The sequence below is a fragment of the Chlorocebus sabaeus genome, chromosome 20 (assembly GCF_047675955.1).
Source record: "Chlorocebus sabaeus isolate Y175 chromosome 20, mChlSab1.0.hap1, whole genome shotgun sequence".
NCBI classification, from domain to species: Eukaryota; Metazoa; Chordata; class Mammalia; order Primates; family Cercopithecidae; genus Chlorocebus; species Chlorocebus sabaeus.
Window position 1 is genome coordinate 19,955,866 of NC_132923.1, and position 16,139 is coordinate 19,972,004.

General features: G+C 47.8%; 1 protein-coding gene across 3 annotated transcripts in view; it reads left to right on the forward strand.

The window, feature by feature from the left end:
- The first annotated feature begins 2,449 nt into the window (after positions 1–2,449).
- IGSF3 (immunoglobulin superfamily member 3) overlaps positions 2,450–16,139 on the forward strand; it is a 94,234-nt gene continuing 80,544 nt past the window's right edge. Inside the window, exons 1-2 of one of the 3 annotated variants that reach the window (XM_037998045.2) lie at positions 2,450–2,682; positions 3,352–4,019. In XM_037998045.2, the coding sequence (XP_037853973.2) occupies positions 3,977–4,019 (43 nt within the window). In that variant the 5' untranslated portion in view covers positions 2,450–2,682; positions 3,352–3,976. Of the gene's footprint in view, positions 2,683–2,808; positions 2,948–3,351; positions 4,020–16,139 lie in introns of those variants that run through there. The other 2 variants (XM_007977429.3, XM_037998046.2) reach the window with 2 other exon arrangements.

Consider the following 16,139-nt stretch of genomic DNA (forward strand, 5'->3'; position numbering starts at 1 on the left):
TGCTTCCAGACTCCACCCACTTCCACGACCTGCATCAGCACCACCCTAGTTTAAGCCATGATCATCTCTCACCTGCGCAATGGAAAGAACCTCCCATTCAGTGTCCCTTGTCCACTCCTACCACCTGATGCTCTATTCTTACCCAGCAGCCAGAGTGACCCAAGCTCCTCAGGTTTGAAGGTCCTACTAGATTTGGCCTCTTTGACCTCTCTGATCACACTCCTCCTTCTCCTTCTCTTTTATGCCGTTTCAGACACACTAACGCACCTTTAATTTTCTGAGCATGTTACGGGGCTTTGCACTTGCTGTTCCCTGTGCTTGGAATGTTCTGCCTCCAGAAATCTCCAGCGCTCACACGCTCCCTGTACTCAGGTCTCTGCTCAAATGTCACTTCCTCTGAGAGGTCTTTTCCGACCACCTCACCTAGAAAAGAGTCCTTCTTCCCACTGTAACCCCCAAACATACACACTATTTCTTTTCTTTTCTGTTTTTTGTTTGTTTGTTTGTTTTGGAGATACTCTCGCTCTGTTGCCCAGGCTGGACCGCAGTGGTGTGATCTCAGCTCGCTGCAACCTCTGCCTCCCAGGTTCAAGCAATTCTCATGCCTCAGCCTCCCAAGTAGCTGGGACCACAGGTGTGGGCCACCACGGCTGGCTAATTTTGTATTTTTTGTAGAGACAGGGTTTTGCCATGTTGACCAGGCTGGTCTCGAACTCCTGACCTCAAGTCATCCATCTGCCTTGGCCTTGCAAGGTGCTGGGATTACAGGCATGAGCCACTGTGCCTGACCACACATTTCTTTACTCCACTTCTCTTCAGAACATGTTACATTGTATTATATACTTGTTTCATTGTCTGTGTTTCCCACTAGAATGTATGCTTCACCAGAGCAGAGACTTTTCTTGACACATAGTAGGTGCTCAATAAATAAATGAAGGAGTCTAGCAGATGGGAACTGAGAACTGCCAGAGTCATGGGTGTCTCTGGGAAAGAGGTAATAATTAACGCACAGGGAAAGATTCCTGGCAGGGCACAGTGGCTCATGCCTGTAATCTCAGAACTTTGGGAGGCTGAAGTGGGCAGATCACCAGGTCAGGAGTTCAAGACCAGGCTGGCCAACATGGTGAAACACCATCTCTACTAAAAGTACAAAAATTAGCCGGGTGTGGTGGTGCACGCCTGTAGTCCCAGTGACTTGGGAGGCTGAGGCGGGAGAATCACTTGATCCTGGGAGGCAGAGGGTGCAGTGAGCCAAGATTGCACCACTGCATTCCAGCCTGGGTGACAGAGTGAGAACCTGTCTCTTAAAATAAAATGAAAAATAAAACATATATCTGATAATCATAGTCCCTTACTCAACACCTTCAGTAACTTCCTTATGGTCCCAACCCCTTAATACACCATACAATGCCCTCTAGCTTCTGGCACCCGATTTCTTCTCAGCTCATTTCTTGTCACTTCTCCCCTACAGTCAAGTTTGGGTCCAGCAGAGCGTCCTGGTCCTCTAACCGGGCTCCTTTCTTGGCCCGCAGAGGTGCTGTTTCTTCAGTCTGCGATTCCTTACCTCCCCTCTGTCTCCTCTGCTGCTGCCTTCTGCTCCTTGGCATTCAACCGAGTTTTCCTTTCCTCTGAGAAGCCTGGGACCTACCCGGACCAAAGCTTCCTCCTCCTCGCCCCTCACCCAAAAACACAGGGTTGGGGTCTGCATTTTCTTCCTCAGCACTGTACTTTTCTTGTCATGTCTATTTTATGGTCTGTGTCCCCACTAGACTGCAAGTTCCATGAGGGCAGGGCGGTCTATTCTGCTTTGGTCGCCTCGTGACGGTGTCTACCCAGCAGGTTGTGCGTGTTGGGTAAGTAGTGAGGGAATGAAAAAGCACTTGCTTTACAGGGCGGTTGGTCATAAAATAATAATAGCTTATATTTACTGACCACTTATGATGTATCAGGCACCATTCTAAATGTTTTACAAGTATGTCACAGACTTCTCACATAACCTTCTTAAGTAGGGGTTATTTCTTCCACAGAACAGATGGGGAAATTGAGGCACAGAGAGGTTAAGTAACTTGGCCAAGGGCCACAGCTAGGAAGTGGAAGAACCGGCTTTAGAACCCAGGCTGTTTCTAGAGTCCAAATTCTATCCAAGAGTGAAGTGCAATATGGGGTTCCACTGCATGAATAGATTCAAGTCTCCAGCAAAGGGCTTTGTTTTTGTTTCCAGGAGAAAGGACGAGCTTCAGTGCCGCGGGTTTCCCAGGTTATGGGTCGCCGGCTGGGCTTTGGGAAGGGCCTGTACATCTCGTAGGCGGCCCCGGAGTCTGGGTGTGAAGCCCTGATTAACTTTGCGGGCTCCTCGGCCCACACGCCAGCGCTGCCCAGGTCCTCCGGTGGCCCCGGCCACTCGCGTGCCCCCTCCAGGCCCGGGGCCCGGACTCGCGTCTCCGGGGGCGGGGCCGGGGGCGGGACCGGGCCGCTCTCCGTGGCCGCCGCCCTGGCCCCGCGCTAGCCTAGCCGAGTGCAGCGGGCCGGGCTGGAGCTGGAGGGGCGGGGACTCGGGAGGGGCCGCAGCGCGGCTGCTGGTGCCGTTGCGGGAGAAGAGGAAGCGGCGCGTCCCCTGAGGCGTGCGCCCGGACGGACCAACGGACGGACGGACGCGCGCGGAGGGAGAGGGCCACGGGCGAGGTCAGGCTCGGCGGGGGCGCGGGCAGCGCCCGGAGAGGGCTGCAGCGAGGGGAGCCGGGGGGCCCCGGAGAGGGAGGTGGGGAGGGGGCAGTGGGGAGTGGGGAGCGGGCCCGCGCCGGCTCCGCTCGGGGTCGGGCCCGAGACCCCTCCCCTGGCTGGGCGGGCACGCGGCGAGCGCGCTCCGGCAGCGGAAAGCGGAGCCCCGGACTCCCTTCTTCCCCGGTCTCTTTTCTTTACAATCAGCGAGAAATAAACACCCTGGAAGGTAAAACAATAGCGGGGCCACCTGGGACGCGTCGCGCGCAGAGCTCCCACGGTTGGGGCGGGGGCCGGGAGTCGCGGCCCCACCGCGGAGCCCCTTCCCGATTTGCCCTGGCGGAGGGTGGGGCTACCTGCGGCGCCCGGACTCGGTAGGAGGTGACGGGAATTCCCAGGAGTGAAGCATTTGGTGAAAGTATTTCAGGAACAATCGGGCTTCCCACTGTTGCCCTGCTCTGGGCAGGGAAACTGAGGCGGAGGGAAAGATAGCGACTTGCCCAAGGTCAGAATGCAGAGGTTGACTGTCCTGGTCCAGGAACCGGACCCAGGTGTCCGGACCAGCTCAGCGCTCAGCCCCAGTGGGTTTTGCAGTCTTGCCTTTGATAAAAATCTCTGTTGTGTTTGTTTTAGAAATCTGCTGGCGCTGGGGGACCGCTTCAGGGCTGCCGAAAGCCAACTTGCTTCGTGTGCCCTAGGCAGGCGTGGGGCAGGTGGCGCCTCCGTGACCTACCACCATGGATGGAAATGGACTTTTTGGTGAAGAAACCCAAACGGTTGATGTCAGGCAGGGTGATTTGGCCGTCAAAGGTTTTGACGAAACCTGCCTTGTTCTCTTTGGGGAATCTGAATGAGGGAGATCACAGACACCTTCACTGGGAAGCCAAGGACATTTCTGTATAATCAGTGGATGAAAGGATTTTCTCAGACTCTTTTTTCCCTGATCCTGGAGGATTAATCCACTACAGTCTACAATTTCAGTGGAAACTGCAAGGCACACGATGCGGCAGGAGCCGGGAGCGCCTTCGGAATTGTTGTGGACCCTTCCTGTGGCATAGGGGAGTTTTCATACTTGCCTCCACTCCTCCCCTTCCCCCCAACTCCCTCCTTCTGATCTCTTTAATCTGTTCCCATTTTCCGAGTTAAGTTCTATTTCCAAAACTGTTCTCTGGAGCTATAAGTGGATTGCCAGAAATGAGAGATTAGGAGCTGGAAGAAGAGGAAGCGCCTTGTGTTGTGTCTCCTGGAGGCTGCCGACATGAAGCGCTTTTTCCTGGTGCTGAGCTGTCTGGCTGTGCTGGGTAAGTGGCTCTGCTTATCAATGCAATCGATGTGAAAGTTTAACCTGCTCTTGGTTCTTGTCATTTCTTGTGGTTCTTTTTCATCAACACTAGGCTTTGGGGGACACCGGGAGGTGGTCGGTGTGTGTCACAGGTTGGAGTAGAGTATGAAGAGGCCCGTTTCTGATCCAGGAGCAGCGGCGGAATATCATTTGTTGTCTTTAAGAAGGAACATTTGCTGTTCTTAAAGTGTCTGTCTTGGGCCCTGGGGTGAGGTCCTGCATCTGCACATCTGTGGTTCAGGGACTTCATATGGCTGCTGGGCTGCTGTCTGGTAGCATGACAAACATGGATGCTCTGGTGTTGTCACTTCTTTGTTGGGCTGCGTTGATTCCTAACTGGGAGTGGGAACATAATTCCCCTCTGTCTCGAAAGTTGGTTTGGGTGATAATGATGGTGCCTTTTTTGAGGTGGAAATGGGAGCGAATGGGATGGGAGTTGAAGGGATGCTTTGCCTACCTGAGTGGTCTGTAGGCTAAAAATGTGAGGGCACTAGTCCTGTGTCTCCTCACCAAGGAAGCTTAGATCATAGTTCCGGGAGAAAGAGAGCCTGAAGAAAAGGAAGCTGCCTGGTAGAGGAGGTTTTAGGATTGGCTTTTGTGCTCCCACAAATCAGAATGCTTGGAGTGGGAAGAAGAAACTATGGCCCTGGGTGAACCTTTGACACCTCTGTTAAGGATCCCCACCCCAGTGAGGAGGCCCCTCTGCTCATAAATTGCCTGTTCTTTTTATGCCAATGAGCACTGTCTTCAGCGTGTTATCTTAGAACACATCTCAGGTCTAGGATAAACTTCATCGCTGGGATTTGGTGCCATTCTCTTTCCCCATCTCAGACCTCATCCATAAGCACACCCCCTGCCCTCTGTAAGGCTCCGTCCTCTGCATTCAGAAGGGATTGTGATTGTTGCCTACAGGGTTCACATCTCCAAATCTAGGTGTCTTGCACGTAACTTACGGTGATCTGTTGGCAGTGGAGATTGCTTCCATACATTGTCTATACCCTTGAAGTAGTTAACAGGTGTGTGGGAAGAGAATGGACTTTAGAATTAGGGGACCTGAGTTCCTATCCCAGCTTCACCATGATTGACATCTGAATATCAATAAGACAGAAACAATAAACAAGGGAAGGTGTGACAATTCAAGGATATAAGGTGTCCTAAATGCCTTGACTGCCTTAAATAATGTCTGAAACTCGTAATAGATGTGTTCAATCAGTGGTTCTCAAACTCTCGTGTGCATGTTGGAATCACTGGGAGAGCTTTTAAAAATTCTGATTTCAGGCAGCAACCCCAGATCAGTGAAACCAAACTCGGTTGGTGGGGTGGGACCCAGGTCTCAGCCTTTGAGCTCTCTCAGGTAATTCCATGCATGGTTCACTTAGAGAACCAGTGGGTGAGTTCATTTGTGCCAGTGCCCTACCACATGCTGACACCCGACCGGCAGTGAGTTTAGTTAGTTTTCTGTTCAGCTGTGGGCTAGGATACAGGCAGTGTCTCCCTGTCACCTCTATGCTCAGGCAGAGTCAAGAGGCAGGGAGCCCTCCATTTGCCAGTCTCTTCATATTGGATCTGTATTTGTTGTACTGTATGTATCATTCGCTTAGTGTCTGGGTTTAAATCAGCAATTAGTGATTCATGTGGATTCAACAGGACACAAACAAGGAAAGCCCTTGGGGAGATTTGGATGTGGGATGGGATGTGTGGCTAAGGCGGGAAAGAGGGCTGAGTGGCAGGGTGGGGCCCAGGGCAGGAGAAGTAGCCATCAATGGGAAAACAAGGCAATGTGACATTTATGCCTTTTGTTTCTTCTGGCTGCTCAAGAAATGTAAGGCTGCATGCTGGTCCCCTGCTGTTCACTCTCTGGGCCACTCTGTGGAGTGGAGCTCGGGCCCTGGCACCTGGCAGATGCTGTCATTTTCCCTCCACCCTCACCTTCATGTGTAAACAGGTGCCATGGAGGAAAATGAGCATCAAGGTGGCTTTAAAGGGGCACAGTGGCAGATGCCTAGATGCAGGCTAACGTGGGAAGGTTTGGAACTGTAGGCATGCATGTGGATCTTTGCCTGATTTGGAGCCCCACTGGTGGAACGTCATCTTTCTCTTCACCTGATGGCTGTCAGTACAGTAGGAAGGAGGCCTGGCTACTACTTTCCTAATCTGGGAGAGGTAGAAGGCGTTTCGGGAGGGAACAAAACCCATGTTGGGGTCTTATTTCCTGCTTGCAGTCTGCTGTGGTCTGGTTCATGTGTCAGCATTCTTGCTGTGCAATGTGAATTAATGTGTAGTATGAATTTAAAACAGCAAAGAATTCTAAGGTTTTAAGCCCATGTAGGTCACATGCCTGGAATAAAATTTTGTTTATAAAAGTTGGATAAGGCTAAGTGCTCTGAAAGTGAGACTGATGCAGGTGCCAGCCTCTAGAAATGGCAATTTTGGTTAGAAAACCCCGGACAGTATGTGAGGGGGTACACAGGGTAAATCTCGGAGACACTTTCATCTCCCTCAATATCATAGACCTGTGCTTTTCTGCACCCGTCCTTTGCCAGTGTCTGGGATTGGAATCAGATTCCTCTTTTTCTGTCTCTTGGGACACTGATTCCTGCTTATGTCTTTGTCCAACCGTTTGTCTTTGTACCTACCCCCTTGACCTCTGTGTGTTGTTTCCTTCTGTCCTAACCCTAGGTGCCTCACCCAGCAAGGGTTGCGGTGGCAGTGCATGGCCCTGCCACCACAACCCTTGGTTCCAATTACAAAGCCACTTAAGCCTGGTCCCGGTTGAGTCATGAGGGTAGTAACGTCTCTACTTGAGGACAGATGTAGCCAGAGGGGCAGAAGATTAGAGAGAGAATGCAGGCTGATGCAGTGGTAGGAAGGGAAGGGTAACTGGAAATGTGCCTCTGTCTGGGAGCAGCCTGCATGAGTGACAATGACATGGGAAGATGACAGCAATGTGGGAAAGAGAGCATAGGATTTGTGTCTGCAAGAACAGGAAGAAAAATTCTCAGGAAAGATGAATATAAGCTTTAGACACATACAGCATGCTTTGATTTTGTGTAGCCATGAAGAGTTATACCTCCCAGACCAGTGCTGATGTTGCAAACAAGATTAAATAGCTTTAAAAGTGTTAGCAATGAAAAATGTAGGCGATTGGGACATCTGAGAACCTGTAGATGGCAAATGATCATTTGTGTTCTGCTCCAGAGGGAGAGAAGTTGATTTGTAGAGTTTGGGAAGTCTCTTCTTTGAATAAGGTAAGGCCGAGGAAGCCATGTCTTACTTCCCAGTTAGTTAGAAAAGGTTTCTTAAGGGAGAGGCCAGAGGGTGGTTCTGAAAGGGATTGAAAGAAACTTTGAAGTACTGATGGGTGTGACCTCAGAGACAGGGCTGGAGTGATCAAAGGCAGAAAAGAAAGAGGAGGCAAAGAAAAGTGAGATGGTTTGGAACAATCAGGAGAAGAGTTCTGAAAGAAGGAGATGAGGATTGTGATTTATGGATGAACAAACACCACTGTCCTAATAGTTGTCCCAGAGGTAGTACACTTCCGTTTCCTGGGGACCATTTGACAAGGGTGCAGGAGAAGGAAATTCTTGTCAGGAGGACTTTGCCTACTAGGATGCCTTTCAACTGTGAGAATCACTGAGCTACCTCCAAGTACCCAGGGCTGTGTTAAGATGTTGCCATCTTCTACAGTTTTCATGGCAGCAAGACTGCTGGTACTTCCATAATGGCAGTAATACCAGCTCTCCTAACTCTAACCCTTACTGTGACCCAAGCCCTATATCATCATTCAGTCTTCAAAACAACCCTGCAAGATAGATACCTTGCGTTATCACATTTTTTTTTTTTTTTTTTTTTTTTTGAGACGGAGTCTCGCTTTGTCGCCCAGGCTGGAGTGCAGTGGCGCGATCTTGGCTCACTGCAAGCTCCGTTTCCCGGATTCATGCCATTCTCCTGCCTCAGCCTCCCGAGTAGCTGGGACTGCAGGTGCCTGCCACCACACCTAGCTAATTTTTTGTGTATTTTTAGTAGAGACGGGGTTTCACCATGTTAGCCAGGATGGTCTTGATCTCCTTGACCTCGTGATCCGCCTGCCTCGGCCTCCAAAGTGCTGGGATTACAGGCGTGAGTCACCACACCTGGCTGCATTATCACATTTTTATAGATGGGGAGATTGAAACTTAGGGAGGTTAAGTAACTTGCCCAAGCTGGGCATGGTGGCTCATGCCTGTAACCCCAGCACTTTGGGAGGCTGTTGGATCACTTGAGGTCAGGAGTTTGAGACCAGCCTGGCCAACATGGTGAAACCCTGTCTTTACTAAAAATACAAAAATTGACGGGGCATGGTGACACATGCCTGTAATCCCAGCTACTTGGGAGGCTGAGGCAGGAGAATCACTTGAACCCAGAATGTGGAGGTTGCGGTGAGCCGAGATCACGCCATTGCACTCCAGCCTGGGCAATGAGAGCAAAACTCTGTCTCAAAAAAAAAAAAAAAAAAAAAAGTGACTTGCCTAAGATAGATTGCTGACAGTGGTAGGGCCCCGAGCTCCTGCTGTCTTTCTCCATGTACATGCTCTCTATTCCCAAGATGATTTCATGGTCTAGGATGACTTCTAGCCCCAGCCATCAGGAAGGAAGAAAAGGCTAGTGAAGGGTAGGACCTCTCAATGTAAAGATACTTCCTGGAAGTTATATACATCACTTCCACTAACATTCTCATTGGCTAGAACCTAGTCATGTGACCATACTTAGTTGCAAAGAAGGCAGAAAATATGCTTATCCTGAGGATCCATGTGTCCTAAGAAGAACTTGGGATTCTATGACTGTAGGGAAAGGAGAGAACAGATTCTGGGGGACAGCTGCCCGTCTCTGCCATAGTCACAAAGCTAAAAAGTGGCAGAGTAGGGTTTTGAAGCCAGAACCATTTGGTTCCAAATTCTGTGTTCTTTCATCTAATAAGCTATTCCCTTTGAGTCTGAAGCCGAGCCTCTGGCCTCTAAGAAGGCTTGTTAAGAAGGCATGAGTTTGATGAATCAACATTTGTTTCGTAGAAAGCAATCTAAATCAGCATATAATTAAACACTACATGTGGTGGTTTTATCAGTGAGTATTAAAATGTTTATAGAGTACTTATGTGCCACTGTGCTAAACACTTTACATAGCATGACCTTCTGTATAAAGTTCTTAAAGACCATCTCTGTCATGTTCATTACTGTAGCCCCAGAACTCAGCCTTGTGCCTTGCAAAGTAAGCAGGTGTTCAGTTATTTTCTTTTTTATTTTTTTGAGATGGAGTCTCACACTGTTGCCCAGGCTGGAGTGCAGTGGCACGATCTCAGCTCACTGTAACCTCCGCCTTCTGGGTTCATGCGATTCTCCTGCCTCAGCCTCCCGAGTAGCTGGGATTACAGGCACACACCATGACACTCGGCTAATTTTTTGTATTTTTAGTAGAGATGGGGCTTCACTATGTTGGCCAGACTGGTCTCGAACTCCTAACCTTGTGATCTGCCTGCCTTGGCCTCCCAAAATGCTGGGATTACAGGCATGAGCCACCACGCCTGGCCTGGTTAATTTTTTGATGAGTGAATGGTTTCACAAGGTAGGTGTTGTTTCTGTGTTGGCTTTCTTGATCAAGATAAGGAAATTCAAGACACTTTTCCCTTGAACACAATTATGTTCAAAGGAAAAGAGCTGGAATTTGGCAGAATCTGAATTTGAATTCACATTTGTCTGATTGTAGAGCTTAACCTTTTTTGTGTCATGGATCCATTTGGCAGTCTAGTGAAGCCTATAGACCCCTTCTGAGCATAACATTTTAAAATGCATATGTGGCCGGGTGTGGTGGCTCACGCCTGTAATCCCAGCACTTTGGGAGGCCAAGGTGGGCGGATCACCTGAGGTCAGGAGTTTGAGACCAGCCTGGCTAATTAGCTGGGCGTGGCGGCGCCCGCGTGTAATCCCAGCTACTCGGGAGGCTGAGGCAGGAGAATCCCTAGAATCTGGAGGTTGCCATGAGCTGAGATTGCGCCACTGCACTGCAGCCTGGGCCACAGAGCAAGACTCTGTCTCAAAAAAAAAAAAAAAAAAAGCTTACATAGGCCAGGTGTAGTGGCTCACTCCTGTAATCCTAGCACTTTGTGAGGCAGAAGCAGGGAGATCACTTGAGCTAAAGAGTTCAAAACCAGCCTAGGCAACATAGTGAGACCCCCATCTCTACAGTCTCCTACAGAGTTCAAAGTGAAGTTCAGTGTAGGTGGCTGTTGTTGGGGAAGACACTCAGGAAGAGGACATGGGCTGAGTGTTTGGAAATGGTCAGGATTTGGATGGGGAGGCCATTCTACTCCCAATGAAGTCCTGACTGATGCAAAGGCCTCAGCGGGCCTTTTACAGACTGGAGAAATGACTGTCAGTGGTTTTAAGGACCAGTTTAGGTGGGGTGATGCTGGACACAGAAAATTGGTTTAAATTATAATGAGTTTGGGATTAGGCTTAAAGTAAGTCCCAGAGCCCAGGCCACTGCTGCTTAGCCCAGGCCTGGGAAATGAAGGAAGCTGTCTCGGTTGCTGACCTCTCGTGGTCCCTGGCTTCGGGTGTGCAGTGCATCCTTAGTTATGACTCCTTGATTAATATTTTTAGCTTCTGGCCAGGCATGGTGGCTCATGCTGATAATCCTAGCACTTTGGGAGGCTGAGGCAGGAGGATCACTTGATCTCAGGAGTTTAAGACCAGCCTGGGCAATATAATAAGACCTCATCTTACTAAAAATCAAAAACATTAGCCGGGCATGGTGGTACAGACCTGTAGTCACAGCTGCTTTGGAAGTTGAGGTGGGAAGAATTAGTTGAGCCCAGAAGGTTGAGGCTGCAGTGAACTGTGATTGCATTACTGCACTCTAGCCTGGGTGGCCCCCATCTCGCGCACACAAAAAAGAGCGAGATCCCATCTCAGAAGAAAAAAAAAAAAATGGAGTTCCTCATTTGCCATGAGTGGACACCTGCTTCTTTACTGCTCGAAGTGAACACAGCTATTCCTTGTAAAGGGTTGGTTTTTACTTTAAGGAAATTTAGAACACCTGTGTGTGAATGCCCCCTGATTTTTAAAGAAATGAGTGGTTGCATCAAAATCAAGCTTGTATTTGTGGAAAATCACATGTTGCCAAATTCTCTCATCAAGAACCCTTTATTAACTGACTAATTGTGGGCCATGGTGGCAGGCACTTAACAAAGACCATGGCAGCAGACCTCCCTTAACTGGAACCCTCAGTTAAGTGGGATTTTGTTTTTATTTTTGAACTCCACCTTCAGAAGGGCAAAAATCACAAGATGTGGTAGCAAGGGTTTTTTCTTGAAATTAGCTTCCAAGCAGCCATCAGCTCAGTCTCTCTGTCTTCCGCAACTGTAATTATAGTAGCAGAAGAGAACGGTGAGCCTGGGGCACTGCAAGATCCTAAATCAAAGATTAAGTCATATTAACTCTACCCTGGCTGGAAAGTGGTCAGATGTATTTTAAAAAGCTTTATAATAGGCTTTATAATAACAAGAGTTGAAGCAAAGTTTCCACCTAACCCTGTAATTAAATTCACCAGAAGACCCCATTTCCCATTTTCCAGACAACCAAGGCTTTGCCAAACACCACCCGTCCCTGCCCTCTATGAGAAGTCATCCAAGGCCAGCAATGAAACAAACAGTCAATCAATTTGCAAATGGACAGGAAGACAGTGACAGGATGTGTTCACTGAGGCTAGGTGTCTACCGGAGGAGAGAGGCCAGGCAAGTCTGTTCTTGTTTTCAATTTAGCAGGAGGAGTGAAGGGGAGGCCAGAGTAACTCCTGAGTGGTCAATCTGGAAAGGCCTTTTGGAAGGGCTGGAATTTTAGGCATTTTTCTTAAGTAATAGGAGAGTGACGTCCTGTTGGAATTGTAGGGTAGAGGATATTCTGGGCATCTGTAAAGGGGTGGAGAAGCCTGAATGTCCTGCGATGGGAACCCTAAGGGTGTAGGTTTGTAAAAATTGATGCAGTCGGCCGGGCGCGGTGGCTAACGTCTGTAATCCCAGCACTTTGGGAGGCTGAGGCGGGTGGATCACAAGGTCAGGAGATCGAGACGATGGTGAAACCCCGTCTCTACTAAAAATACAAAAATTAGCCGGGCGTGGTGGCGGGTGCCTGTAGTCCCAGCTTCTCGGGAGGCTGAGGCAGGAGAATGGCGTGAATCTGGGAGGTGGAGCTTGCAGTGAGCCGAGTCCGCACCACTGCACTCCAGCCTGGGAGACACAGCGAGACTCCGTCTCAAAAAAAAAAAAAAAAAAAAAAAAAATTGGTGCTGTCAGTTGCCATGAGGACTGGGTATTTGGGCTAGAGACTGGTGGGCGACAAGTCAGAAAGCTGTGAGTAGATATCCTGGAAGACCACCGAGAGGAGGAGCCAGGGATGGCACTGGACATTTCTGAAGGTGGGGGGCCCACAGGTCGAAGTGAAGCGGGGCCTGTTTCTGTACTAAAGCAAGAGCTTCTGTATATACATCAAAACATAATCAGGCCAGGCGCGGTGGCTCACGCCTGTAATTCCAGCACTTTGGGAGGCCAAGATGGGTGGATCGCCTGAGGTCAAGAGTTCAAGACCAGCCTGACCAACATGGTGAAACCCCATCTCTACTAAAAACACAAAAAATTAGCCAGGCATGGTAGTGGGTGCATGTAATCCTAGCTACTTGGGAGGCTGAGGCAGGAGAATCTCTTGAACCTGGGAGGTGGAGTTTGCAGTGAGCTGAGATTGCACCATTGCACTCCAGCCAGGGCAACAAAAGCCAAAAAATTAAAAAAAAAAAACTCCATCTCAAAAAAAAAACCCATAATCAGAGCAAAACCATTCTAACAAAACTGTGAACTCAGAGAAATTAGTGATGCCTGCTTCCCGTCAACTTTCAGGTGTCGAGGCCTTCTCTCTATTAAAACAGAAAAAATCTGGTACCAGTTGTGTGTTCTTTCTTTGATGTGGTGCAGCTTACCCAGGCTTGCCTTAAGTTGGTGCTATTTTTGTGTATTTAATTCTGTTTTTGCATGTGACCCATTGTCTGATGCTTCAGAATGCAGTCTGCTGCCTCTTTTTGATAGCAACTCTGAGAACATTGTCTTTGCTCTCAGCAGAGCACTGGGTACACCTGTGTCATCGCGGGTGCCATGGCATGAGGCAGGCTTCCCACTTCACTTCTCAAGGACCCATTTTATTAACTCTCCTTCCCCCAGGAGCTCCGTATTTTGAAATCTTTTGTTTCGCAGACAATTAGGGAGTAATTAAACCTTTTTTCCCACATGATAACCAGTGGGATCATTCACACTTGATATAGTCCAGTTCTAAAGCAAAATTAGTCTGGTGGTCTGGGTTGTGGATGACCAAAGCACATATGTGTTTGACCCATTAGGTCCCTTAGCCCTGTGGTTAGGGAAAATGGGGTTATTGTTAGGTGATTTTGAAATCTCTAAGGTGATCAGTTTCCCAACCCCATGTGCTGCTTTGGGCCTCAGGAACCTTGGATAACCTGGATGGTGTTTGTCCACTACTTGTTTGCATTGGTGACCTTGACTGACCTTGCCAAGTAGCACTTTTCAGCAGGGAGAGGGAAGGAGATGCAGAGTTGAGCAGCCATCATTTGCTGCGGGTCAGATCACACCTACCCTATCCCAGCCAGGTACGATCTATTCCTTTTAAAAAAGACTTTCAGAGAATGAAATTTTACAGTCTTTTTTGTATAACGCCCCCAAAAGAAAATCTTGATTTTCACTTAAGATTTGATTTGAAGTAAGTCATGATTTAGAACAGCAGATAAAATGCATTAGGGTAAAGTATTATGTAAACGTAAGGTGAAGAGATACTGGTTTCTACTTCAGGAGGTAGCTTATATTTGTTTGCTTTAATTTTTTTTTTTTTTTTTTGAGATGGAGTCTCGCTCTGTTACCCAGGCTGGAGTGTAGTGGCACAATCTTGGCTCACTGCAACCTCCGCCTCCCGGGTTTAAGTGATTCTCCTGCCTTAGCCTCCCGAGTAGCTGGGATTACAGGCACCCGCCACCATGCCCAGCTAATTTTTGTATTTTTAGTAGAGATGGAGTTTCACCATGTTGGCCAATCAGGCTGCTCTCGAACTCCTGACCTCAGGTGATCTGCTGCCCCAGTCTCCCAAAGTGCTGGGATTACAGGCGTGAGCCACTGCGCCTGGCCTAATTTTTGAATTTTAATTTTTTGATGGAGGTAACAGTGACTATAATTCTAAGAATGTAGAAAGTGAAATGTGAACGTTCCCCTCCTTGTCCATGCCCCTTATTGACTTTGATGTAGATTCTTTATAGTTCGGTATATATTCTTCCAGACCCTTTTCTATGTATATACTCACAAAAATATATTTTTTCTGACATAAATGGAATCATGCAGAACATATTGTTCAACAACTTGATTTTAAAGGAATGATTTACTTCACTATTTTTTCAGGCTTAATTTTATGGCTATATCAGAACTGATTTGGTTTTTTTTTTTTTTTTTTTTGAGACAGAGTCTTGCTCTGTGCCCCAGGCTGGAGTGCAGTGGCGCAATCTCGGCTCACTGCAAGCTCCGCCCCCCCGGGTTCACGCCATTCTCCTGCCTCAGCCTCCCGAGTAACTGGGACTACAGGCGCCCGCCACCTCGCCCGGCTAATTTTCTTGTATTTTTTAGTAGAGACGAAACCACCGTGTTAGCCAGGATGGTCTCGATCTCCTGACCTCGTGATCCACCCGTCTCGGCCTCCCAAAGTGCTGGGATTACAGGCTTGAGCCACCGCGCCCGGCCTGATTTGGTTATTTTATAGCTGGTTGAAGCTGTAATTTGTGAAATCATTGGGAAGTAGTGAGCCTCCTTCAATAACTGTTTAACAATAACTTTGCTGTATCAGGAGAGCAAGTCATAATAAAAATATTACCCTTAAATTTTAATGTATTTAGTGAGAATAATTGACTTGTTTATTCTGCATATTGTCTTCAAAAACACATAAATTCAGCAAATTAAGCACTTTCATATTTTGACTATTTTCCTATAATTTTAAAATTATGTTAAATTAAAATGAAGCCTATTTGAAACCTGTTAAGATGACAACCATAAATACTTAGTTTGTGTCTGATTCATTTAAGCGTTCTTGTTTGTTCATGGACCAGAAAAAATGTTTTCCTGTGTTTTCAGTTCCCAAGTGGCTCCTCCAGCTAGAATGAACTGGACCCGAGTAGCCTTTAAGGTTGCTGGCTACGGGCTCAGCATTTAAGACTTTAACCCAAAGGAAGAGAATTTTTTTCTCAAGCCCTGCAGCAACAGTTATTGCTGTAAAACGATTATCATTTCAAAGTATTGGGTTACTTCTCATGTTCACGGGAATGACTTTCTTTAAAACCTCTGGGGGCAAGAGCAGTTTCTTGGATGGCTCACCTTTAGACCTGATTTTTAAAATAGTTGCTCTTTTGGAGAGATGGCTGTGGGATTCATGTGTCATATAATCATCCCTTCTTAAACATCAGCGTTTGACTTTCTACCCCTTGTCCTGAGACCTCTGGGGGTAGCCCCTGTTCTAGTAGAATCTACTTCTAATACTTTCCTATGAAGGCTTTCCCAAGAAGCTCGTTCAACAAATAACCGAGTGCCTGCTACAAGCACTCATTGTTCTGTTATCTCCAGTGCCACAGAATTCAAAGTTAACATCATGACTAACATTTTAAGTAGTCACCTGATATGTATTTTTAATCTTTAATAAATAGAAGGATTAATTAAATACACTGTGACTCTGGGGAACTCTTTTTTATTCCTAAGGTACATCTTTTTTCTTGCCACTACTTAACCTCTTTTCTTCCTGTTTTGTTCTCAGCTCTTCTTTACAGCCATGAGTTACCAATGCCCTGTGCCACCATGAAGAGGGGGTATCTGTAGGAGTAAGATCATGAATAGCAGTGATGAGGGGAGAGCGAGGAAAAGGTGGGGGGGGGGGGGTTTGAGGAGGCCAAAGGGCAAACTTCTTTTCTTGAAAATACACAAATATCCCAAGTCCTGGGTGTGTGGAATGTCTTTATT